This window comes from Hippocampus guttulatus, chromosome 1 (assembly GCF_054856545.1).
Source record: "Hippocampus guttulatus isolate MCC_2025c chromosome 1, RoL_Hgut_1.0, whole genome shotgun sequence".
NCBI lineage: Eukaryota > Metazoa > Chordata > Actinopteri > Syngnathiformes > Syngnathidae > Hippocampus > Hippocampus guttulatus.
This window is the reverse complement of record NC_141261.1, coordinates 19,269,565-19,296,138: the sequence shown is the minus strand read 5'-3', so window position 1 is coordinate 19,296,138 and position 26,574 is coordinate 19,269,565. Positions and strand designations below refer to the sequence as shown.

Genomic DNA, 26,574 nt, shown 5'->3' with positions numbered 1-26,574 from the left:
TTGTACTTTGTTTCTCCTCATCACTGCCAAGGTTTTTCAACTGATGGATTGACTCCCCTTGCTCATCAGGCCCCACAGACCTGAGCATGAAGTCGCTCTCGTCCACCAACATGGTCGCCGCCACCAACCACTGTCTGGGTGGGCGGGGTGGCGGCGGGGCCTCAGCCCAACTCAGCCAACCGGAGATCGCGGCCGTGCGTCAGCTGATTGCCGGATACCGGGAGTCAGCGGCTTTCCTGCTGCGCTCCGCTGATGAGCTGGAGAATCTCATCCTGCAGCAGAACTGAAGTGCATACACGCACTCATATTCAGCCTTTCTCGGACACGTCCGGGAGAAACTGTGGGAAAAGTGTGACTTGGTAAGTACTTGTGAGGAGGTTATCCTGCTCTACCCACAATCAGCGAACCTCCGATGAAGAGGGACTTTGATATCCCATACCCTCCATGTGTTCCGGCACCCTCTTGGACACGTTGGCTTGTACATAGAAGCACTTTTCCTGCTAACCTTTCCGCCACTTCATATGCACCTCAAACTCCTGTTGACCAGAGCAGGAAATACCTCAATCATCCGCTTTCTGCCTCGTTGTTGTAAATATTCAGCTGAAGATGCTGAGGATGAAGATGTGTGTGTGAGTGTGTGTATGCTAAATGCTAATGACCGCTCCTTTATTACCTCCCACGCTAACGTGGTCGGCACGTCTCTTCGGACCTCCTCCGTCTCTTCTCGATGGACCTAAAGCTCCTGCTCGTCCTCGCTAGCGTCCTCCACAGGAAGAGGAGAGCACTGGGACATTGCTGCTAAAACGAGAGGCGGAGCTTCTGCCATCGACATGCACGAGACCTCACAAATGGCGACGACAACGGACCCCCAAAAGCTTTCTTGTGTTGCATATCTTTGCCAATTTGGCAACAAGTTGCAACATCTACGTTATTGGCTGCAGGGCTGTTTGTTTTCTGGATCAACCGCTGAGCAGCTTCAGGTTGTTGCGAGGAGAACGTTAGCCTAACTTAAAATTGTGTTCTTTTATTTAAAAACGGCACTCTAAGTCCAACATTAACTTTGTTTCACATTGTACAACTAGTCAACAAGATGACCACATCACTGGATGTCGCTATTGTATTTCATCTTAGATAATAGGTACAATTACCTCGGTCTGGATCAGTCAATGAGCAGCCTCATATTTGTTGCGAGGAGAGTTAGCTGACGTTAAAGTTGTGTTAATGTCTTTAATTTGTCCTTAATTTTGTTTTATGTCGCACAGCTACTCAACAATTTTATTTTAAAAAACGTCTGACATGGACTTCGTACTTCCATTGTACAGATAGTCAACAAGTTAGCGTCACCAGATTTCACAAATGACTTAAATTTTACATATGAGATTAGCATGGTCTGAAACAGCTACTGAGCAGCCTCGAATTGTCATGAGGATAAAGCCAGCTTGGTTTAAAATCCTATTAATTTATTTGAAACAAACTTGAAATTTGCCCACATGTAAACACATTGTACAGCTATTCATTGAGTCAGTGGCATCATTGGTCAAATCTTAGCAAAACATCTTATTCTTTCATTAAAACCAGCATTAATGGTGTCATCTCTAAGTACATCGAACTTTCCAAATGCCTCCATTAGGATAAGCACCATCTTGTAATGCTAAAACAAAATGTTTTATGCTAAGTTTATATAACTACAGTAATCCCTAGTTTATCGTGGTTAATGGGGACCAAAACCACCCGCGATAAACTAAACTCCGCGCAGTAGCGACCAATTAACATATATACCTGTATATTAAAAAAAAATTGCCCACGTGGGCCTTTGCGCTTGAGCAGAGCGCACTAACACACACGCACACGCACACACACACACACACACACACAGGCCAGCAATCCCACAGGCGTGCAGCAAGCCGTGTTTATGTCAATTAAGGTTGTTTAGACAATTATGGATGGAGAGACCTGCTTTTGTTCTTATATGTCTCTCTCTCTCTCTCTCTCTCTCAACATAAGACACAGATTTTCGCGGACTTCATAAAAAAAAAATACTAACAATAAAATTACAACAATTTTTTTTTTGAATGTCTGAAAAAATCCGCGATGCATCGAAGCCGCGATAAACGAACCGCAAAATAGCGAGGGATCACTGTAGTGGTAAGTGGGCAACTTTGCTCATGAGCGACTTTGTGTTTAATATTGATTTTTTTTCCCACCAACAAGACAAACTAGCAAGTAGTTTCCAACTTCATGGGGCAAGATGTTAATATGCGGCCTTTTTACTTAATGAACTTACATCTTTTTATCGAGACTTTCAGTACAATGATTGAGGTTGACGTGAGGAAACAGTGGTAGTGGCATAAAATCATGTTATTGTTTAATTGAAGCCAACATTGATGTTGTTCTCACAGCACGTGAGTATGTCAAGCAGTCTTTATACAGTAAGCTAGGCTAACTGACAAATCATCAAATGAAGGTCGTGACTTTGCTAATTGATGACTCTTTGTGTTTCCTTATAAAATTTTTGTGCAAAAACAACATGTTAAACATGTAACGCTGATGCTTGGACAGAGGAAATTTTAAAAGGTGACTTGTTTCCGACTGATGTATTGATTTTATGGTGAAAAGGGGGCAGACGGTGTAGTTCGCACTTGTTTCTCTTGGTCTTTATTTGATTTTTTTTTTACACAATGCAGCTGATAATCATGATGTTCCCTCGACATTAGGCGGTCTCACACTGTGAGACTTTAGCATTTGCCAGAGCAATGAGAGTTAATGTGACTTGTTGTCTTTGTGGAACATTCCCGATTTGAACTGTGAAGGTTATTGTTTTATTTGTTTGACCAATATGCAAAAAAAAAAAAAAAAAAAAAGAAAAAAAAAGAAAGTGAGCATGAGAAGGGTGCTGGTGGGAAGTTGGGAGTGATGATGTCACATGACTCGCGTGTCACTGCGCTACAATCAGGTTCTTAAGGTTCTAAGCCAAGTGTTGGGAAAATATGGCCTGAGGTCACATGATGAATTATTTAATTATAGTTAGAGTATTTGTTGCATTAATTAAAATTGGCCGGGTTTTTTTATTCACTTATCTCCGTTCATTATATTTCTTGGAAATAAAGAAATACAGCATCACTTCATAAAATTAACAATTTCAACATCTACATTTATTTTATAAAATAATTGGAACTCATTAAATTAGTTATTAAAACTACAACTCAAATTAAAATGATTTTTTTTATTGCAGTATACTGTACTGGTTTAATTTTTACCTCATGTACGAATGACCTGGCCCATCGACACATTGTCTGAATCAAATGTGGGTCTTGTGTACAAAGGTTTGTCCACCCTTGTTGAGCATTTGTTAGTACAGTAAATAGAACCAGAACAAAAAGAAATGTGAGTCTCAAACCTACTAAGGCAAACAACAAAAACCAAGCAAAGGACAATCTTTGCCAAGTTGTAATTTGCTGTTTCGAAAAATAATTTTTACTCTGAAATTCTGCCTCCTGATGCCAGATTGTTTTTTATTTTTTCAAAATCAACTTTGTGATTTAAGAAATATATATATATTTACGTATTTGTCTTTTGTGGGGTTTTTTTTCCAAACACAATATTTGTCAGTGTTTGCCTCAAGTACACATTCCGAAAGGTTGCCCAGCATCCATCACATGTCTATGTGCGTTCCTTGAAGAGAAACATCTTTATTGTTAATTGAGTTTATTCCGTCAAATAAGTCCTCATCGGACTCTGAGAAAAATAAGGTTAAGCTGAGCTACGATGCTGGTCGAGCAATCACGAACTTTGTGAACAAATGTCAACATAAGAAGGTTGAATTTGTTTTGTTTATTTTTGTATGGGACAGCACAGTGGAGTGGATTTAGTGATGAGCATGTCTGTCTCACAGTTGAAGGGTTCTTGGTTTGAATCTCTGCTCCGGATCGTCTGTATGCATGTTCTGCCTGTGCTTGTGTGGGTTTTCTCCGGGTATGTCGGCTTCCTCCCACATTCCATAAATGTGCATGCTAGGTTCATTGAATACTCGAAATTGTCCACAGGTGTAAATGTGAGTGTAAATGGTTGTTTGTCTATATGTGGCCTGCAATTGGCTGGCGACCAGTCCAGGGCTGACTTTCGTAACACAGGATACAGCTAGTCAACAAGTCTCGCTAAAAGTCATTTTAGATTAATTAAAGACTAAAAATTGCCCACTGGTGTAAATGTGAGTGTAAATGCTCGTTTTGTCCCCTGCGATTGACTGACGACCATTCCAGGGTGTATGAAGCCTCTCGCCTGTGTCATTTTAGAAAGACTCCCAACTCACTGAGGACACATACACAGGCCAGCTACTTATTAGTGTCTATATTACAAGTTAGCATCAATATTATTTTTCTTCTATTCTGTGGTGGTGGTTTTTGACTTCTGGATTATAATCTAGATCGCTCGGCCTCGTATCGCTCAGTGGAAGTGTGATGTTTACATGTACAGAACTATAACTTTCTGCCCCGTTTTCCCCTCGTATTGCCCAATTTCTTTCATTCTCCGACCCCCAACAACACCCCCGAGCCGCAACGAGGGAAATGAGAAGACCAACATGGAAATAACAGTTAACCTGAGACATGTTTTCAGTTAAGTCTTACACTATTTTTTATTTCAGTTTTTTAAATTTTTTAATAGGCTACCACTTTCTCCAAACACTCCAAACAATTTCTTAACATTTAGCCATTTGTGATTAAGGGATGCTAACAGCTTGCTACAATCGCACATGCCTGAATGAGGAATGCTAACTGCTTGTTAATGTTTCTCCAAAGTAAACGAAGGGATGCTAATAGTTTGTGTGATTGAAAGGATTCTAACAGTTTGCTACCATTAACGTCATGAGTTAATCTGAGAGGCTAACTGCTTGCTGGCATTTAGCTAAAAGTCACTGAAGATATAAGTCATTTTTGAGTGTAACTAAATGATGCTAACTGCTTGTTGGCATTTAACCAAAGGATACTAGAGATGCCCTTTGTTCGGATTTGGAGTTGAAAGGGGAATTAAACCCAAGATGTCAAAATTTGCTTCATTTTAAAAGTGTATATCTTCTTTATCTGACACCGTTTACTTAAATGTAAAGTATTCTAAAAATTATATGTTTCAAACATTGCATTTGCTCATCTATGGGGGGTGCCATTTTTACATCTTTTCACTCTCACAAGTTCAAATTTGCGAGAATGTGAAGCTTCCTTTTAACTTTGTTTACGAAGAAAAACAGTCAGAGTTGGTAAATACTGGACAGACCTACTTAGCTAGCCAGCTAATGGCAGACGTGACTCGGCTGTCTCGCATCGTTCAAGTTGGTTGGTTCAAGTTGCCGTCACTATTGCCACCAACATCAACATAACACCATCTTGAAATCATGTTCAGTCAAAATGCCTATTAATTACGCTGTCATTGATTAAAATGCATTATGGCACTGGTCTACATTAGCAGCTAGAGGTGAACAGCTTGCCGGGCAGCTTTTCATCAAGTGGTGAGTACCCGGAAGGGAGCAACAGCTTGCGGACTATATTTCAACGGCAGTTTAATAGCCAAAAATGAATCTGCACAATTTTACCTTTTGATGCTGACAGCCAGACTCTGTTGCAGTACGTACTGATCCATTTCCAACAAACTGGGCTTTCTCACGTGTTGAATTAGCAGGCAAAGCGCATTGGTAGTTTGAACATCGCTTATGCTGGTATGCGGCTGCGCTCGGTAAACATGGCAACCCGCTGAAGTTGATTGGTTATTTTGTTTTATCACATAAACAATTTTTTGCCGAAAAAATATTTGGTTTTAGGTTATCTTCAAGAGCTTGCTAGCATCCAGTTATGCATCAGTTCGGGATTCTAACTGCGTATTAGCATTTAGCCATAGGCCACTGAAGGAATGCCAATAATTTAATGTTTCTCGACATGTGACTAAAGGATGCTAACATGTTGCGAGCATCTAGTGCATGTGTACATTACAGACTGTAAATGCTTTTTAGTATTAAGCCATACAAATAGTTTATTAGTCTGTCTCCATGCGTGGAGTAACATTTCTCCAAGTGTGCTCATGGATGCTAACAGTTGCTATCATCTACTTGTTCATCAATTAGGATGCCAAGAGTGAGCTGAGTGCCAGTTTGTGAAGAAATGAAACTAGGTTTAAATTGAAAAGCAAGAACCGGCCTCCTATCACTGTTGTTTTTTATTTTATTTTGGGGGTGTTGTAGGGGCTCACACACTCATATACACACACATCAATCGGTGTGAGAGAATGAAAAGCCATTGAGACCCACTTTGGGGGTCTATTAGTATATTTTGCGATCGAGAAGGCTGCAGACGACACACGTCAACCTCAGGAAACAAAAACAAAGTTTTGTACAAACTCTCATTTGCTGCCCTCTTTGATACCATTTTCTATTTATTGTCTTTCTTATTTCATACGACAGTGGACCTACTGTGTTCATAGATGTAAATGAGACTTTCTGTTGTGTTTTGTCAAAGAGAAAATATCATGTCAAACAATCTAATGGTGACTTTTTTTTTTAATGTGCTGTCACTGCGGACATTGTTTTTTTTTCCTTCGGACCTCCTGAAATGTACAACACAAAGCTCAATATACTAATGATAATAAAAACTGTGTCCTAACCAGCAAAGCCTGTGTGTCTTAGAACAAAAGCAATTTAATATATAGAAGTTGAGACTCAAAGGATTGAATAGATTGTTAGGTCCACACAAGTACCACAAAAAAAGAATACTACTGTACCAGAAAAAAAGTCATTCACAAGAATAAAGTGGGACTGTTACGAGAATAATTATTTGCATAAAATGATACATTTATGGGAATTATCTCAACAGTTTATTTTGCTGATTTAATCAAGCACATTTTATGGGACTAATATATGAAAAAAAGTGTGTCCTGCCCGTGCCTGTGTAGGCATTCACTGGGTACTCCTGTTTCCTCCCACATTCCAAAAACATGCATGGCAGGTTAAATTGTCCCTTGGTGTGATTGTGAGCTTGAATGGTTGTTCGTCCATATGTGCCCTGCAATTGGCTGGCAACCAATTCAGGATGCATCCCACCTACTGCCCAAAGAAGGCTGGGATAGGCTCCAGCATGTCTGCGACATGAGGATAAAGCAGGTGAGATAACAGATGGATTAATGTGTGTGCGTATGTTCGTGTGTGTGTGTGTGTGTGTGTGTGTGTGTGTGTGTGTGTGTGTGTGTGTGTGTGTGTGTGTGTGTGTGTGTGTGCGCCCTGGGTAGCTCCTTCAGCCAGAGACTCTTACACTCGTACTGCAAGAAGGAGAGATACTGCCGCTCATTCCTACCGGCTGCTGAATAAAGACATGAAAACCTGTAACCATTGTAAATAGCACAGCCACCTTATGCTGTGTTTTTCTATGCTATTTATTTATTATATTTATTCTATAAATATATTGCTAATGCTATATTTTATATTGCACTTATATTGAACTGTGTACAGTTCTTTTGAAACACTTTGTCGCCCCCCCCCCTCCAATTTTGCTGCTGTACATTGCAAATTTCCCCAGGGTAGGACAAATAAAGGTTATCTTATATATCTATCTATCTATATCTATCTATATATATATACAGAGAGAGAGAGAGATAACTCAACATGGAGCCTGTTCTGGGGTAGGCTCCAGATTGCTCGCGACCCTTGTGAGAATAAGCGGATTAGAAAATGGATGGATAATGAGTACTTAAAACAATCGAAAAATGTTGCCTTAAGAATACCGCTGCTAGCTTAATGCTAATGCATAATCGAGAAAAAAAAAAATTTAACGGGCTAACGGGTAGCATTGCTAATAATAATAATACATTTTATTTGCTTTCTAAGCACTCAACAGTAATGGTGTTATAACCCTTTAAGGAATGGATATTAAAACATTTTTTGTAAGGGGAGGCTAGAATGGGGTGGTCCGGTGCTCCAGTGATTAGCACGTCAACCTCACAGTGCAGAGGTACCTTTCAATTCAACTCCCTGTGTGGAGTTTGCATGTTCTTCCCGGGCCTGCGTGGGTTTTTTTCTCCAGGTACTCTGGTTTCCTCCCATATTCCAAAAACATGTGTGGCAGGCTAATTGGACACTCTTAATTGTCCATAGGTGTGAGTGTTGAGCGTGGATGGTTGTTCATCTCTGTGTGTCCTGCGATTGGCTGGCAACCGGTTCAGGGTGTCCTCTGCCAACTGCGCGAAGACAGCTGGAACAGGCTGCCGTCTGCCCCGCGACCCTTGTGAGGATAAAGCGGATCAGAAAATGCATAGATGGATGGATGGATGGATGGAGGCGAGAATGCATTAATGGGATTTTGGTTTATTTTAGGGTGGAAAGATGAGTGGAGACACGAGTGTTTAGAACGTTGTATTTCAACGCACCATTGGATGCAATCTGAGTTTCTGCCACTCGAAATTACATGTGACGTCACACCGAAAAGTGCCATTGCTCATTGTTGAGAGTGTGGGCGACCGTGAGCCCGCGCACCTGTCAGGTGTCGCACACCCAAGAGCCAAACATACTTTTAAGGAGGCACGTTCACGCCGTCTTTCGTCACGCGTTCAACTTTGTATCTGGCACGGCTCGTGTCAGCCGGTCCAGAACCGAGCGCGAAGCCGCCACCTCGGGAGTCCTCGGCCGCTTCCGCATTCTCGCGGCGGCCCGCGTCCATGCGCCCAACAGGGAAAAAACCGGTCGGTCCGGCTTATCTGGAGCCCGCCGTTGCTGGCCCGGAACAATGCTTCATCCCCGCCGCGCAGGAGAGCAGCACCGCGGCGCGGCTACTTCTGGGCTGCGGTGGCTCGCATTCAGCGGTTGAAGGACGGTCGTAAGATCCGGAGGTCATGGAGGGCTGCTGCCGCTCCTGCATGCCGTGTTTGAAGCGCCTCTGGGACTGCATCTGGCCAGACTTCCGCTACCCCAGCGTGTCGAACCATGTGATCGCCAACCGGGCCGCGCAAACCGCCGAGATCCGGACGGTGTCGGGCGACATTCGCGTGCCGTCGCCCAAGAAGAGGCCGGTCCAACTGTACGCGGCGCTCTTCGACTTCGAGGCCCGCAGCGATGACGAGCTGACGGTGCGGGAGGGCGACAAGCTTTCGGTGTTGGAGCAGCGAGGCGACTATGTGCTGGCCAAGAAACTGACCGGGTCACTGGACTCCGGACTTATTCCTGCCAACTATGTGGCGGTTCTGCAGGACGAGTTTGCCAAACACAAGTGAGTGCGCGCCGCCTAATTTCAGGTCGGTTAATGCCGCCTGGATGATTCACTTCAACGATAGCGAACTGATTTCAGGTCAGTTTCAAGGCTGTCTCAGACCTGCTCCATCGTGATTGAGTTGAAGAACCAACACGAATAAGACACACGAGCAATTAGAAAGTGGCATTCCGTTCTTGAAAAAAATATAAGTTTTGCTTTCTATGTAAAAAAAAATTCTGTTAACTACTGACAACATAACTTCAGTACCCCCCCACCCCTCCCACCAACAGATTTTCATTTAGACAATTTATGTGCAGGAAATATAAATTTGTCATAATACCAGAAAGGACCTGATTTTTTTTGGTTCCATATTTTTCGCCCCAGAGCTGTATATGTTAGCCTTCACACAATCAGGATCTTGGAGCCATCAAAAAAAAAAATAGTAATAATAACAATGACCACTCACCGATTCAATCAGAAGGTGGACCAATCTATTTAAACAATTTGTTAATACTGTACAGTTGACCCTATTCTCAGGGAATTGGGCCTGGTCACGAATAGCCAAACTTCATGTATATTGGCAATTTGAAGGAAAATGTGACTTCCTAAATGGCCCAAAACCTGCTGTTCATGAGAGTTGAGATAACAGAGCTTCATGGGGTTAACATGTTTCGCTTTTGGTTTGGCTTTTGTCCCGATGACATTTATTCTTTAAGAAGGTGTGGCGTCAACGAGGCCGCTAAAAGAATAATAGACATGAAGTGACATTACTGCACGCCTTGTCAATTTTAACACTAGTAGTGTCTTTTCTTGTGGTTATCTTATTTTTACACATGTATGACTATTTGACCCTGCAACAGATTAGGACTAATGGCTTTTATTTATCATCTGAATTTAGATAACCAATATATTGTTGTCTGAAATCAAGTTTATGTACTTGGGCTGTTTCGCCCAGGCCGAGAACAGAATATTTACAATTCCGTTGTTACTAACGGGGGCTCAAAAGTAACGTGACTTTTGAAATACTGTGGCTTTGTTGACGCTGACCTTGCTCTTATTTTAGGTGTTGCGCTGAACCGGTTTAACGCTCAGAGAAAACTGATCCATTACTACAGCTCCTGCACTGATCCCCACTAATGTTAAAAATGTTTAGATTTCATTTTATGTTCTTTATTCATTTCATCTGATGATCTGTTCAAGATGCTGGTCAGCCTCTCTTATTCTGGAAAAAAATGCATAGAAAATAATGCGAATACACTGTAAATAATCCCTCTCAGGGTTAAGTGTTGCACTGGTGTAAAAAGAACTGCGTTTGGGCTCCTGCTTCTTTTAAAAATATATGTCACAGAAAAACCAGAAACCAAAAACAAAATCAGAAAGCAATTTTTGATGTTTTCGTGCATGATGGGGCATTTTGGTGAAACTGTATTCCACATGTGTTTCATTGTATGAGGAGATTTTGTGTCAGAAGTACACATGGATATCAACACTTGCTTTGGCACAAAAAAACAGGACAAAAAAAATCCCCATAAGAATGACATTTTTAAATTAATCTCTCATTAGTTTCGATGTAGTCTGAGTGATACGCCCACACAAATCGTTGCATACACACACACACACACACACACACACATCCCTGATTCTCAGCTAGAAGCAAATGATCCCACAGCCACCATGTTGAACTGTGCCGACCAGTTTAGTGTTTACATTCTTCCGTTTGTATGTTTTGCTAAATCTCATTTCTTTATGTGCAACCTCCTTGCTCCACATATTAGCTCCTCCCACCGTTGAGGATTTGAGGAGAGCAATGAGTGAAGAGGGACCAATTGCGTGAAGAAATGTCATTTTTGCAGGTTGGTGGTGAGGTCCGTAGTTGGCTCTAAAGTGGGGGTGTACGGTGTGTGTGCAGGTGGTACTACGGCAACATCAACCGCACCAAAGCCGAGAAGCTGCTGCTGGCCCCCCAAAACAAAGATGGCTGCTTCCTGGTACGCATCAGTGAGAGTCACAGTGATGAGTACACCATCTCAGGTGTGTGTGTGTGTTTGATAGTTTGTACACTTTTTTTTTTTTTTTTGGTGAAAGGCAGGATTAAAACCAAAAAACTGCATTTTTATTCTTGTCATATTATGACTTTTCTATTTTCTCGATTCTGACCTATTTTCTTTGTAAACTGTCACCTTTTTTCTCAAGAAAACATGATTTTGTTTTTGAAAAGATCCAAATTTGTCCCTTGTAAAATAAAAAAAATCTTATAAAATATTATGAAATTTACTTTTTTTTAGGATTTTAAATCAGGTATTGTTGACTTTTTACTTGAAAAAAAAATGATAGTCTGATTTAATTATGACTTCATTTTATGGTGGATTTTTAAAATGGTTTTGTATCTTCTTTCCCCCTTGCACCTCCCACATAATACCAGTAAAATTTTGATTTTTTTCCCCTGAAATATCACAACTACATTGTAATATATTATAAAATATTGCTTTAAACGCTTTAGATTTAGATTTATTTTCTTTGCAATTGTACCCTTTTTTTCTTGAGAAAATAACGATTTTAGTTAGAAAACTGCTGACATCACCATTAACTCCCAGCATTGACTTTTTGTCGGTGGTCATGGGTTCGATTCAATCCTCCTGTGTGGTGTTTGCATGTTCTTCCCGTGCCTTCGCGGGTTTTCTCCGGGTGCTGCAGTTTCCTCCCACATTCCAAAACACATACAGTATGTGATAGGGTAATTAATCACTCTAATTGTCCCTAGGTGTAACTGTGGGTGTGAATGTTTTCTGTCTATGTGTGCCCTGCGATTGGCTGGCAACCAGTTCAAGGTGTCCCCCGCCTACTGACCGAAAAAAGCTGGGATAGGCTCTAGCACGCCTGTGACCCTCGTGAGGATAAAGCAGTTGAGATGTGTGTGTGTGTGTGCGCGTGTGTGTGTGTGCGCGCGCGCGCTCTGCTCAAGCGCAAAGGCCCATGTGGGGCTTTTTTAAAAATATATATGTTAATTGGTCGCTACTTCGCGGATTTGTGTCGATCTATCTATATTGGTATATAGATAGATAGCTCTCAACGTGGTGCCTGTTCTTAAACAGCTTACCTACTCATCTTAAGAAAATGATTGGTTGTTACCTGAGCCTGAAGCCACTGTGATGTAATTTTCAGTTGACAGAAAGTGGCAAAATGACCGCTCTCTGAGATGGGTAAAAACAGGTGGATTTTGCTGCTTAAATCACATTCCACAGGTACAATATTAATCATAATGCTGTGTTTAGACTAGTGGAAGTGCATAGAACAAATTAAGAAAATGTTTGGATTGACTTCCCCTTGAAGGGTAATTTAAAAAATGTGTTCTTTCCGAAGTGTATATCTAACTGGTAGCCTTTTGTAATAATCAGTAGCCAAGAAGTTACTCTTCGTTTCCGTTGGTGACTCTGTATTACATCATTCTCATAGGTTTAAATGTTTATTTTTTCAAGATGAACAATTCCATAGAATTTTTTTGTTGTTGTAATTTAAAAAAAAAAATTCCTCTCAAAATATCCCGACTCGAAAACAAATAAATATTCCTTTATTTTCACTCCCCCCTCTTTTTTTATCCCCCATTATCTCCCCTGTTCAGCATTGGGGAAGCAGTCCATATACGGTGTCTTCATATCCCAAAACAGTTTTTCGGTGCAACCAAGGAATTGTACATGCTCCCTCTGCGGTTTTATATATTGTGATGGATATTGAAAACACTTTTCCTCTTATATGGACATGTGTATTAAATTTCATCTTTGTTTCACTCTTCCAGCTCGGAGCGATGGGAAGGTGTTCCACTTCCGTGTGCAACGCTCCTCCATCGGCGCCTATTTTGTGTCCGACAAGATCTCCTTCGGGACGCTGGGCGAGCTGGTCTCGTACTATCAGAAGAACCATCGCAGTTTGGGCGTGCTGCTGGCGGAACCTTGTGCTCAGCAGGTAAAGCTTCATGCAGGCGAATATTAATACACAAGGTATTCATAATCATAGTACCATACATGCTGATGAGCTGTTAGCAGCTGACCATGTTGCTCACTTGGAACTCATCACTGATGGCTTTTTTTCCATTTTTACCAATTTTTTTTTTTAAAGAAAAAAAATACGGCTTTATACTGCTATGGTTATGATTTTTTTCTTTAGGAAAAAAAAGGGGTTTTTTTTCAACGTACTGATCTTTAAGGATTTTTTTGGGGGGGTGGGGGGTTAAAAGTACATCTTTTCTCATCACATTTCAAGCTTTTTGGGAAGCTACATACAACCTTTCCCTCCCAAAAAAAACAAACAAACAAAAAATACAACTATACTCTTGTACAATGTGTTTTTGTGCTGCACTTTTTTCTAAAATGAAGCGTGATTTTTGGAGAGCTACAAATTTTTTTCATAAAAAAAAAAACAAAAACTAACTATAATAATTTATTATCAATATAGTCCAACTTTTCCCCCCATCAACACTGAAATTAGAAAAAAACCCCTCAAAATAAAACTTTTTCTGGGGAAAAAACATTATTTTATTCTTATATTTCAACTTTCTTCTTGAAGAAATGAGTCTCATGATTTCAAAACTGATTCTCTCATGATTATTTTGGTTCCGTCCGCTGTAATCTTTGCAATATCACAGCATTAATTATAAACAACATATGTACAATATTGTAATGTAGTAACAATAATTGTACGGGATTAAAACACACTTAAATATTTCAATTCTCAAGCATTTCAATGAGGTGTGCTTGTTTATGTTAACAAGCAGACACAGTGTGACATTGTTCTCTATAAATGTGTTTGTTTTCTTTTTATGGTTCACAAATGTTATTTAAGAAGTGACATTTCAGTCCTTTGTTATTACTATTCAACTGTTTTATGGTTTTTGTTGTTGTTTTTTTAAAACACTTTTACATTGCGTTGACTTAACAAATGTCACACGCTTTCACTGTCGATCTTGTTTGTGGCACACTAACAATAAAAGATGATCACGAAAAGTCGTCTGGCTTGTCTTCTTCACCAGTGGCAAACAAACAAATGTTTTTTCTTCTCGCTTATCCTCATCATCAGCGGAGAGGCTGAGGTCACTCAAGCATGTCCTTGAGAGTTCCTCAAAGAAGAACCAGCATGGAACCTGCCGCGTGTAACACTGATGACACACATGCACCCATACCCGTGCGTCTTGTGACGTGAACTCACATGCTTGTGCTCTGCAGCGGGAGATTTACGACATGGAGCCTTGGGAGAGGCCTCGCGAGGAGTTCAAGCTGCATCGCAAGTTGGGCGAAGGGCACTTTGGAGAAGTGTGGGAGGCTCTGTGGACCGCCGAGAACAAGCGAGTGGCTATTAAGATGCTCAAACAAGGTACAGCACCGCAATCAATGACACGCCACTCGTACACTGGAGGTGTTTCCACGGAGAGCACGCAGTTGAGGCTCACAAACAATATTGTTTCGAGCAGAGGTGTCAAACATACGGCCCACGGGCTGGAACCGGGTCCCAGGGAGGTTTGATCAGGCTTGCGGGATAATTTAAAAGTGAAAAAAATGCATAAAAGACACGGAATGAATATCTTTTAATTTGGATTGGATTGGATACAACTTTATTGTCAAATGTGCTGTATGGGTAACATACAGCACAGATGAAATTTCTTCCCTCTCAACATAAAACAATTAATATGCTCCAATTTATTGATTATCCGCTAGGGAGCACGCTGTTTGGCTCCCATTCCAACGGTGACTTTGTTAAACGCTGCACGATGAAGGCGGCTGACCTTGTATGTCCCGAGACGCGATAAGCTTTTGCCAATATAGGCCTGACGAGGAATACTCTAGCAGACAGGATTTCGGACCTATCAGCAGACTTAGGCAGGCCAATTGAAACGGAGAGTTAAGTCATTTCATCAAATGTTTTGTAAAAGATATGTCCGTTAAATTTCAACATTTTCCGGATGTTCTTATGCTTCTTTATAGCAAAACAAAGGAAAGACATGATATTTTGGTTATTTATAGCAGAGTATGGTATAATTTTAATGGTCCGGCCCATTTGACATCTACCGAGGCCGTGTGTGGCCCACAATGTGAAATGAGTTTGACACCCTTGCAGGGCCAGAGTTAAGTGGTGGACACGCCCATCACTGGCTACTCTGCCACCCCTCTGGCCACGGCAAAGATTGATTAATTGATTAACGTAATTCTGTGCTGCAGATAATTAGTTCTGCCTTACTGCCGTGAGAGTTATACCAAGAGGCACTTGGATGCTCTGCTTCCACACATTTAGATTGACCAACTACTCTTACTGGATATAAATCGGTTTGCACCAACTCCAGCAATTGTTTTTGTAACAGTGATTGATACTTGTCGTGAACATGAATCAAGATTATTACTTTCCCTCCTCAGCAGACAACCGACGGCCTCGTCAAATTGCATCACTCTTTTGTCATTCACGACTGTTGAGTTGTCAGGCTACCAGATAAAAGTCGTACAATGTCTCACACTCCAAGTCCGTCACCGATCAGACCTTGCCCAATCCTCGCGTGCTTCTGTCATGATTCAGTCCATTGTCGCAGGTTGGGGAGGCTGGACAAGCAGCTGTGAGTCATGTCGACGGAAGCATTCTGTCCACGTGGGTTTGTTCTCTGAAAAAAAAAAAAAAAAACCATTCCTGAATGGTGGGGAGAGGGTATGGACTGTCTATTCTCCAAAAATAACTTAAGGTAACAAATTTGTTTAATGACTCCACATTATTGTTCAATTTAAAAAAAAAATCACGAAACAGGCACTGAGAAATAAATTAATATACATTTTAATTACAGGTGGACAAAAAACCTGCCACCACTAAAACAGATCGAGATGACTTCAAGGGTATATTTACAAGGTTTCAGCCTACACTCATGCCACCGAGTGGCATGAAAATGACCAAGATAAATGTATGGCTGAATGTGCCACACTCATTTTAACATTTCTTTTTCTCAGATAACTTCAAACTTTATTTACCGTATAGTAAAGAAATTATGAAGCATGTAAAGTAGAAAATTACTGTGTCAATGAACTAAGGGATGCAACCACATTTGTATTTGCAAAACATATTTTTCAGCGTCAAACAGGCAGGGACACAAATGTTTCCTCCGCATCATCGCTCCACCGGAGAGCAGCCCAAATACTGTCTGTTCATTTTGGGGCCATTTTGTTTGTTTGTTTGTTTGTGCGCACCACATCCAGTCTCTCGTCATAAGTATGATGACACCGCCTTCCGATACAAGAACTAAGTACAGTACATGTCAAACTATGCGGCAAGATGAACAAAAATTCTGACATGCGAGAATGTCATGTCGTCGTCCGGGACACTACACGGGCTACGACATGTCAAGAGCACTCAAAATTGGCTACGAGATTTGTGTGTCTACGGATTGTCTATCGGATCAAAATCTGACTACATTCGTGTAGTCTGAGGTCAGCTCAACATGGCTAAGAAGTTATTGTTTATATCATCCACAGTCATGGTTTCATGACATTAAAAATACACCAACCTTGCCCAACATATAATATAAGCAAGACCAAATCTAAGTAAAAAACAACATTTAAAATTATGAAGAGTTAAGAGATAATGTGACAGACTGAGTCATGGAGCGGCAGTATGCGAAATGCCGTCGGTGACAATTGATCACTCTCATACTGTAGGTTGGTTGTTGGCGAGCGAATCAGTGCATTAGGCAGAAGTAGACCATGAGAGATAAGAAAAAAAGGCATTAAAATATTGCTTTTGTCTCTGCTTGTTTTTTCAGTGTGTTGGGGAAGGTTGTTATATACTGTTTGTGCATTTGATTTCATGAAACCCTGGCTGTGGATGGTATGATGAGCAATGACTTTTCAGCCATTGGACGTTTACAGTGATTGTTTTAGACTGACTCTTTTCTACTTTTCAACATGACCGTGGTATATTTTCTTCTGAGGGCCAAAGTGGGCGCACCAGAAGCAATTGCACAATGTATTGAATTGGCAGCATTAAATCATGACACACACACTCTCTCTTTTTGCTTCGCTTAGGCTCTGATTGGCAGTTTGAACCATTGTGCAATCTCAGACTGAATGGCAAGCAGCATCAGCGTCTAGTGTTTCATGTGGAGGCGTAGGCAAAACGTAGGCAGTTGCCTGGGGCCCAGAGATTTGTCGGGACCGGCCATTAATTTAATATTTTTTTTAAGCTGTTGTTTTGAATTGTTATTCTTTTAGTCTTAATTCTAGTCTTATTACTCACCTGAAAGAAACAACTCTAAGATGCTTTACCTATCAGTTTGACTGCTTCGGCTTATTTTTTCAATGCAAGGGACCACTCCATCTTTTTACTCTTACGTGATGACTTTTGTTTAATTTAGGTCAGTCAATCAGTCATTGTAATGAACATACTGTATAAACCAGGGGTGTCAAACTCATTTCACATTGCGGGCCACATACGGCCTCTGTAGATACCAAGTGGGCCGGACCATTAAAATTATACCATACTCTGCTATAAATAACTAAAATATCATGTCTTTCCTTTGTTTTGGTATAATGAAGCACAAGAACATTAGGAAAATGTTAAAATTTAAAGAACATATCTTTTACAAAACATTTCATGAAACATCTTAGATTTCCTTTCGACAAATGTGCAATTTACTTTGATCATTCAGATCTATGCATTGCCACTGATCCCACTTTTTGTACAAAGGCACAAAAGTTTAACAAGTAATTTGTATTGAAAAATATAGTAATGTATTATAAGATTAAACAAAATGTATAAACAAAGGAATTTTTAAACCATTTACACATGTGCATATGAAATCAAAATTTAATTCCTGCCTCCACTTTACAAACTAAGGAGAAAACAGTGTGCTAGCGGATAATCCATGAATTGCATCTCATTAAAATATTCAGTCTGTGTCTTCTATGCATTTTTTCACTTTTAAATTATCCCGCGGGCCTGATCAAACTCCTTGGGGGCTGGTTCTGGCCTGCGGGTTTGACACCGATGGCCTACAACCTTCGGTATGTACAGGGACTATGTAAGCACACACTCGGGCACATTTATCTATCACTAAGCTCTCACACTATAATCAATATCACATTACAGGATTTAATCAATTTACCACCTTAATTCTGATATTTATATCGTTTTTTTTTTGGGAGGGGGGGTTGTGCTTTACTTTTGAACCTTTCGAACAGCAACCAATTCACACGTTTTCAGGTCAGTTTCATTGACTGCACAAATTAACACCTAAAACAGAAACAAATCATTGCTAAATGTTTGTTCCTGTTTTGGGATTTTTTTTTTGTTGAGGCTTGTACCCCTTAAATCAGGGGTCCCCAACCTTTTTTGCCCCACGGACCGGTTTATGTCAGACAATATTTTCAGGGACCGGCATTTAAGGTGTGGCGAAAATAATACGACAAAATAATATGGTATGAGCTGCATGAAAACGGTGGTGTTTTCGAAATATAATAATAAACACAAGGAGCGTCTAATCCGGCCGCAACACTCTGATCGCGATGGTCATGTTTAATGCCTTCAAAATACTATACAATGCAAATTCAAGGTGCATGAAAATGACGACTCACCACAGCCCCGAGCTTGATTTTCTGCAACCAGACTGTCCCATCTCGTGGTAATAGGAGACAATGACACCTCAAGTGTGTGTTTTATGTCCAGTCTACTTCGTAATTTTGTTTTTGTCGCCGTTGCTGCAGAAAACCCCACCTCACACAGGTAGCATGTCTCTGAAATAGCAACAGTGCTATTGTGGCGATCTCAGAATATTCAGCCATAACTTTAATCCAGTTGGCTCAAACGTACTTTTAAGGTCGCCGTCATTTGCGATCTCCAGCAGTTTTTTTACTCATTTTTTATTCATTGTGTTTTTAGCGGAATCGGTCACGTGACGCAGAAGCGTGGTTTGACGCGTGTCAAGCGTGACACAGATGGATGTAACGGAGAATCCGGTATTTTTTTCAAAATAAAACATCTTTCGTATTCCGAAATAAATAAAACGGAATTAAGGCAAGTTCTTTCCACGCGGCCCCGGTACCAAATGCCCTGCGGACCGGTATCGGTCCGCGGACCGGCGGTTGGGGAACCCTGCCTTAAAACATAGCAACTCCCTCTAATTTCGAACAGCTTCTGAGTATTTTGGTAAAAAGCATATGGGAGCAGTAAAACTATACTGCTTTTTTTTTTTTAGGTCTCACTGTATTGTGTGCATTTTCACCTTTTGCGGGTTGGTCTGGAACATACAGTATGAATGGGAATTTACTATGTAAATGTGTGTGTGTGTTTTTATTTTATTTTATTTTTTTCTCAGAGGACACCAAACAGGACGAGTTTGTGAAGGAGGTGCAGGCACTGAAGAGCCTCCACCATCCCAAACTAATCCAGCTGCTGGCCATGTGCTCCCGAGGAGAACCAGTCTACATTGTCACTGAGCTGATGAGCAAAGGAAGCCTCAAGTCCTACCTGGCCTGTGCGTTAAAAAAAAAAAAATGCTCTCATGTTTCATTTGCCTTTCCGGGCACTTACCGGTAATACATTCACAAATCACTTTCTTTTACATCACATGTCACCTCTCAAACATTGTTGATCAACACAGCATTGAAAATTCATCTGACATTTTATGACTGGTTTCAATGCAGCTTTCATTGAAAAGTGTGCCTGTGTGTGTCTAGCTGCAGAAGGCCAGGTGCTGACCTCAGCTCACCTCATCTTCATGGGCAGTCAGGTGGCTGAGGGCATGGCCTACTTGGAAGACCGGAACATCGTTCACAGAGACTTGGCGGCTAGAAACATCCTGGTGGGAGAGGACCTGGTCTGCAAGGTGGCAGACTTCGGGCTGGCTCGTATTATCAAGGTGTGTGCGTGTTACACAGCAGGTGTGAGTGTGTGTGAGACAAAGATGTGACGTCAGGGTGATGCGTGTAAAATGAAGTTAAGCAAAGTAAATCATAAAAGGTCCAAACAATCAAATTGTCTCTTGTTGCAATTTCACCTGATGCTCCAGAAATGTTTTGCTGCACGGAATCCTTTTCAGTTTGCAAAATGCATCTATTCATGCTTATATTTCATATTTCATCTGAAAATATTATGAAGACACTGGTGAAACTGCTTGTGCAGTATATAATGTATGGCAAACTAATCTTTATCCTTAGTTAGGCACTTGGTGTAATGTGCATTACTAGCTGATCAGCTGTTCACGTCCAGCGCTGCCGTTAGTGAGTTGGACTTATTTTTGCTTTATCTTGAGAAATTTGCCACTTCCGTCCTCTATCTTACACATAATCGGAAACACAATAGGCACAGGATAACATTTAGCATCTTGGTAGCAGTGTTATAAATAGCTATATAACCCTTTTTTTCTACACGTACTCAATGCTTGAGTATTAACCGATACTAAATAAACAATACCACGAGAATTATTATATGTAAAATTTTTTGTGAACAAATGACAGATAATTTTAAAGAAAGTCCCTATATAATGCATCCCAATATATTGTTTTTTTTCCCCTTGAAACTAATTAGAATGTGGCTGTACAATTTCTTTTCAAGGAATACAGTGAAGTGCAAAGAAGTGAACACAACAGTGCTTCAAACCACATTTAGCAATGCATACCATGAGGGGTGTTCACACGGCAAGATTTGGTCCAGTGCTACGCCGTGGCTGCCCCAGTAGAGCGTTCACACGTGCAAATTAGCTCCGGCGTAGCCCCGGAAAACAGCTTACACCGCAGCAAATCTGATCCACATCAGGGAGGTGGTTTAAAAATTTGCTCCAGAGCAAATGCTCGTTTGCGAAGCAGCACCGATGTAAATTTGCACGTGTGAACGCAACTGGGTTAATTTTGCTCCAGAGCAAATGCTTGTTAAGAGTTGATTACGTACGGTGAGAACGCGTTGCTTTCGTTCTCTGTCGGACTTCCGTGATGTCTTTGTTTAATAACGACACAAGACTTGGCTGGTAACATCTTTCCTTTTGTAGGAGACTGGACTGTCTCGGAGTTGTTTGTGTAGTTTGATCCTTTGTTGTGTGTTCACAACCCCCCGCCCCCCATATAATTTATTTTGGGATTTCCTCTCTTGATTTTCTGTTTGGCGCATTACATGTTTGCTTTTCTGAGTGTCATTGAAGTCATCGTTGATTTACGTTTTCGGGGGCGGTCACTCTCGAGCAGAAGGCACGGAGATGGAGAAAGGAGAAGGACCTGCCTGTCCAGTCGTCGCTTGAGTTGTGTACAGTATATGTTTTAAAAAGAACCAACACGACAGCTCATTTGTTTTCTGTCGTTTTGCTCCGCTGCAGAAACTGCTGTGTGAACGTAAGTGGGGCTGCACCGACGCTGTGCCGGTGCTGACACGCTCAGCGGCTTTGTACGTGTGAACGCTCCACACAATTTGCTGCGGTGTAAAATATATCGCAACAAAATACTGTACATCGGTGCAGCGCCGGAGCAAATGTGTGCCGTGTGAACACCCCTATAATAAGCTAATGCTAATGGACCCACCCTCCATCGATTACGTCGTCATATGAAGCACAGTAGCATCCATCCATCCATCCATCCATCCATTTTTGAACCGCTTTATCTTCACAAGGGTTGCGGCACGTGCTGGAGCCTATCCCAGCTGTCTTTGGGCAGTAGGCGGGGGACACCCTGAACTGGTTGCCAGCCAATCGCAGGGCACACAAACAACCATTTGCACCCACAATGAAACCTCGGGACAGTTTAGAGTGTTCAACCAGCCTGCCATGCATGTTTTTGGAATGTGGGAGGAAACCGGAGTACCTGGAAAAAACCCACGCAGGCACTGGGAGAACAGGAAGGCCAAAGCTAGGATCTAACCCACGACCTCTACACTGTGAGGTTGACGTGCTCACTACTCCTCCATGACTTAATATACTTTTAAGTCATAACTTCTGACTTGTCAATGCCAAAGCGTTTACTATCAATATAGAACATGCATCCTTGATTTTTGTAACCTCCATGAATATAAAACACAGCAACACTTTTCCCATGGGAGTATTAACGTAGACTTGATGGTAATGACGGTAACACCACTCAGTTCCAAGAATGCACGGCGTGGAGCAATTCATGTAATTCATGAAGTTATAATGACATTAATCCTTGTAATATGTGCGTTTGTGTTACCAGTAGTTGAATGTGTGTTATACTTAACTGTCACCTTCGTTTGATTTATTTTGTACTATATTGTTATTTATTTTTAAACAAACCGTTACTTTTGTATAAAATTGTGACAGCCAGGTCAATTCCTACCAAGCATTAATGTCAACCTCACAAACACATGGATTTAAAGAAATTGGATCCTAATTCGGTCTACTTAAAGGAGTCTTGCTTTGTTTGATGTGTCGTCGCTTCCTGTCTATTTTGTGGAATACCAACTTTTGCGCCATTTTCCAGGACAGTGTGTACACAGCTAGCCGGACCACCAAGATCCCTGTGCGGTGGACGGCACCGGAGGCAGCCATTCACCAGAAGTTCTCCGTCAAGTCGGACGTGTGGTCCTTTGGGATTCTGCTCTACGAGATGATGTCGCGCGGGAAAATGCCCTACGAAGGTATCGTGTAACATCCGAATATTCAACACACATTTCCAATTGATATGCCGCGAAATGTGATACTGTGACTTGTCCCCCCAAAAAAGGAAAAAAAAACGCAAAATTGAGGAATATAATTAATTTATGGTTTCTTTACACATATATCACAACACCGCAAGAACCTAAGAGCAGATTTGTGTCATAAAAATGTAGAAAGAAGTTTTATATAGCAAATAATTACCCTTTGGGTGGCCTCAACATGGCCATAAAGTTAACGGTTTTGAAAATATACCTACCGTATTGGCCCGAATATAAGACGGTGTTTTTTGCATTGAAATAAGACTGAAAAAGTGGGGGTCGTCTTATATTCGGGGTCTAGACGTTATACCCATTCACGACGCTAGATGGCGCCAGATATTATTGAAGCGAATGCTGAACTTGACTCCCCAGACCAAAGTGAACCCCTGCCACGAAGAATAAAAATAAAAATAGCGGTAGCACGAAGAAGAAAAATAAAAAATACCGGTAAGAAGGAAAAGAGAAGAAAATAATAGAAGCGATAATAGAAAATGGAGAAACGTAGTGACAATCTGGAGAAAAGTGGGTCGAAGATCGGCCAGGCTAACCGGCAACTGAGGAGAATTTATGATGTAATTTACATTTCAAAAACCAGAAGCCATTCAGTTGCGAATGTGATTGCACTTTAGATTTGAATGAGGCAAAATAACATGCTTTTTCGCTCAAATATATTGTTATAATCATTGGTTCCAGATGTACTGTAATTATTTTCTGTATAAAAATTTATTTGGTGTTGAAAAAGTCTTTTTTTAAACTTGAGTCTTGAAAAAGAGGGGGTCGTCTTATAATCAGGGCCTTCTTATTTTCGGGCCAATACGGTATTTTAGTCTCATGAGATTCTCCCATTCCGTGACTATGAAAATTTTTCAGGCAAAAACAACAAGCAGGTGTTGGACCTGCTGTCATCTGGTGCTCGCCTGGCGTGTCCGAGCAGATGTCCTCACAACATCTACCGCATCATGATGGACTGTTGGGCGGGCGATCCTTCCAAGAGGCCTTCCTTCCATGCTTTGCACAGCCAGCTGGACTCCATTTATGCTCGTATCTACTTCAAGACCATCGAGGTGTGACCACGGGGCGGAGAAAAGGAGGACAATATCGCCACCATGGACGCTGACGTAAACGGTCTGCCGTGAAGGAAGCCAGATGGAATTCTTCACTGAGCCACGACTGTTTCCTCAATGACGACTGCAGGCCACAGGCGCTATGTGCAATAATGATGTGCTGGCTGGTGTTTAGCCATATTAACTGCCTGACATAAGATAATCTTTTTGTCCAAACGTAACCTCCAGTTTTTCTTAAAGGAAGACGGTATGTTGGTGATTCCTCAGTGGAGATGGAATTTCCTTTTGGTCATTAGCTTTAGCATTATCATTTGTTAAGAACAAATGTGAGCCCCTGAAAGTGTTCAGGCTTGCAATCATTGCTAAATCACTTTGCACTGACTGTTGGTGGGCAAAGTATGACTCTGTTTTTTTAAAATTAATCTGGCCCTCTGAGCAATTGCATTGTCAAGAGTCCGTTTAAAAAAAAAAACAATTGGGGAGGGATAATTTACTGTACATTTTTCCCCCCTAAAATAAAATGCATTTATTATTGTAATGATAATAATAATTCTTATTATTATAGTTCTTATTAATTATTTTATATTATAAAATAATTATTACAATAATAATAATTCTTATTATTATTGTAATAATTATTTTATTATCTTTATTTTTAATTGTTTCTTAAAATAATCCCATTCTTAGTAGCGAAAATCCACAAGTAATTGATGCCCTTAAAATGTTTACAGTTTCCTATATTAATAGTTTGAGCTGTAAATATGCCACCATTTTTTTACAGATTTTTTTTTAAATCAGAGATTAAAGTAATCCTCTCTAGATTTTTTTTGGGGTGCTGATTCCAAATCTTCCCTCATTTTCACCTACTCTGATCCTTGAAGGCCCCTGTCCTTCATGCTTTACATCATAGGTGTCAAACTCAGGTCCTGGAGGGCCGCTGTCCTGCATGTTTTCCAAGTCTCCCTGCTGCAACACAATTGATTCAAATAAACAGGTTCAATATCAAGCTTCCGCAGAGCTTGCTGATGATCTGATCATTTGAATCAGGTGTGTTGCAACAGGGAGACTTGGAAAACATGCAGGACAGCGGCCCTCCAGGACCTGAGTTTGACACCTATGCTTTACATGTTTCCCTCCTCCAACACACCTGATTCAAACTATCAGTTCATCAACAAGCTCTGTAGAAGCTTGATAATTATCCTGACCATTTGAATCAGGTGTGCAGGAGGACGGAAACATCTAAAGCATGTAGGATAGGGGGCTTCCAGGGACCAGAGTTGGTGACCCCAGCTCTTGCACATCAGATTTTCCTAATAATAAAAATAAACTGAACTGGTTGCCAGTCAAATGCAGGGCACACATAGACAAACAACCATTCACACCCACTGTCACACTTGGCACAATTTAGACTCTAAATTTAGATTCCATTTTGAGTCTAAAGTATGCCAGATGTGACTCTAAATTTTAGCCTACCAGGATAAGCCACTGATGGATTTTTTTCCTCCAACTATACATTACAACCCTTGGTAATATCTATATTGTGCCAGCTTTTATTGGTCAAACCCGCACACACAAACAAGTGATGATCAAAAACCTAATGTGCTCAAAAAATTGTTTGAAATCTCTGTCAAAAATACATTTCAGCACACATAAAGCAATTTATGATTAAAATGTGTTGCTCACCAGTTTTATGATCCTGAAACAATTCAAATTTAATTTCAAACTCACCTTACAAAATAACTGTTCAAACTAAATAGCTTACAGATGATTTTATTCAGTTTTTTTAATAGCCACTGAGCTGAGCAAACGCATGCACGCTTGGCTCTCTGCTATAATTAGCTTCCCCATAACATAGATGTTTGAACAGTCGACATACATCACTTCAACATATGTATTTGACACCAATTACCACTTTCCTATTCGTCAGGGCTTTAGATATCTGGTGCTATTTAGGGAATTACAGAAAGAACCCCCCCCCCTCCCCTGGTAAAGACGATGATAGGTTCTACAAAATAAATTAATATTGATCACTTATAATCGATTTATAACTAGTTTTGTCTTATAAAAAGTTTTATGTTTTACATATGTTGTTTGTTTTTGTTTAAAAAAAAAGATTCTTAAATCTTACCTCATCAAATGGCCCCACCCATTCGTCCTTTTGAAAAAATTAAGAGTGACCCCTGATCACCAAAGTTTGCCCACCCCTCGTCTTAGCACACTTTTAACTGTAGCAAAGACTTGTGACGAAAGCAGCACAGAGTATTATGTTGACTCAGTCTTCCAGCGGCCTCCAGATGGAGTGCCATGTTTACACGGCTGTCGACTTTTTTTTTGACAGGGTTGCATGCGGTGCAATGCAAGAAAACAATGCACCTTTGCTACTTGATGACATTTACATTCTTGAGCCTTCAAAAAAAAAAAAGAAGTGACTAGTATTCTCACAAACTAAATAAAGTATTTTCTCTCTTCGATGTTGACATACTTTGACTTGCTATTTTAGTTTGATCGCGAACTGTTCCAGGAACTACTTGAAAGTTACGGTTTTGAAAAGATAAGGTTTGTTGTTGTTGTTTTCAGTATTGTCCCCTTTTGCCTCACTGTGCCTTTATTTCCCATCATTTCCGAGAGTGTGCTTTTTCTCC

General features: G+C 40.8%; 2 protein-coding genes across 3 annotated transcripts in view; both read left to right on the top strand.

The window, feature by feature from the left end:
* The window catches only part of LOC147210815 (nucleolar protein 4-like), a 55,770-nt gene extending 49,100 nt beyond the window's left edge, over positions 1-6,670 (top strand). For both annotated transcript variants that reach the window (XM_086116799.1, XM_086116808.1), the window contains one exon: positions 70-6,670. In XM_086116799.1, the coding sequence (XP_085972925.1) occupies positions 70-287 (218 nt within the window). In that variant the 3' untranslated portion in view covers positions 288-6,670. The remainder of the gene's footprint in view (positions 1-69) is intronic.
* Positions 6,671-8,472: 1,802 nt separating this feature from the next.
* srms (src-related kinase lacking C-terminal regulatory tyrosine and N-terminal myristylation sites) lies at positions 8,473-26,413 on the top strand. Its single transcript, XM_086116788.1, has 8 exons — positions 8,473-9,236; positions 11,128-11,249; positions 13,012-13,178; positions 14,435-14,582; positions 19,552-19,710; positions 19,913-20,094; positions 22,655-22,811; positions 23,739-26,413. The coding sequence occupies exons 1-8, from the start codon at positions 8,863-8,865 to the stop codon at positions 23,936-23,938; spliced, it is 1,509 nt and encodes a 502-aa protein (XP_085972914.1). The 5' UTR covers positions 8,473-8,862; the 3' UTR covers positions 23,939-26,413.
* The last annotated feature ends 161 nt before the right edge of the window (positions 26,414-26,574 follow it).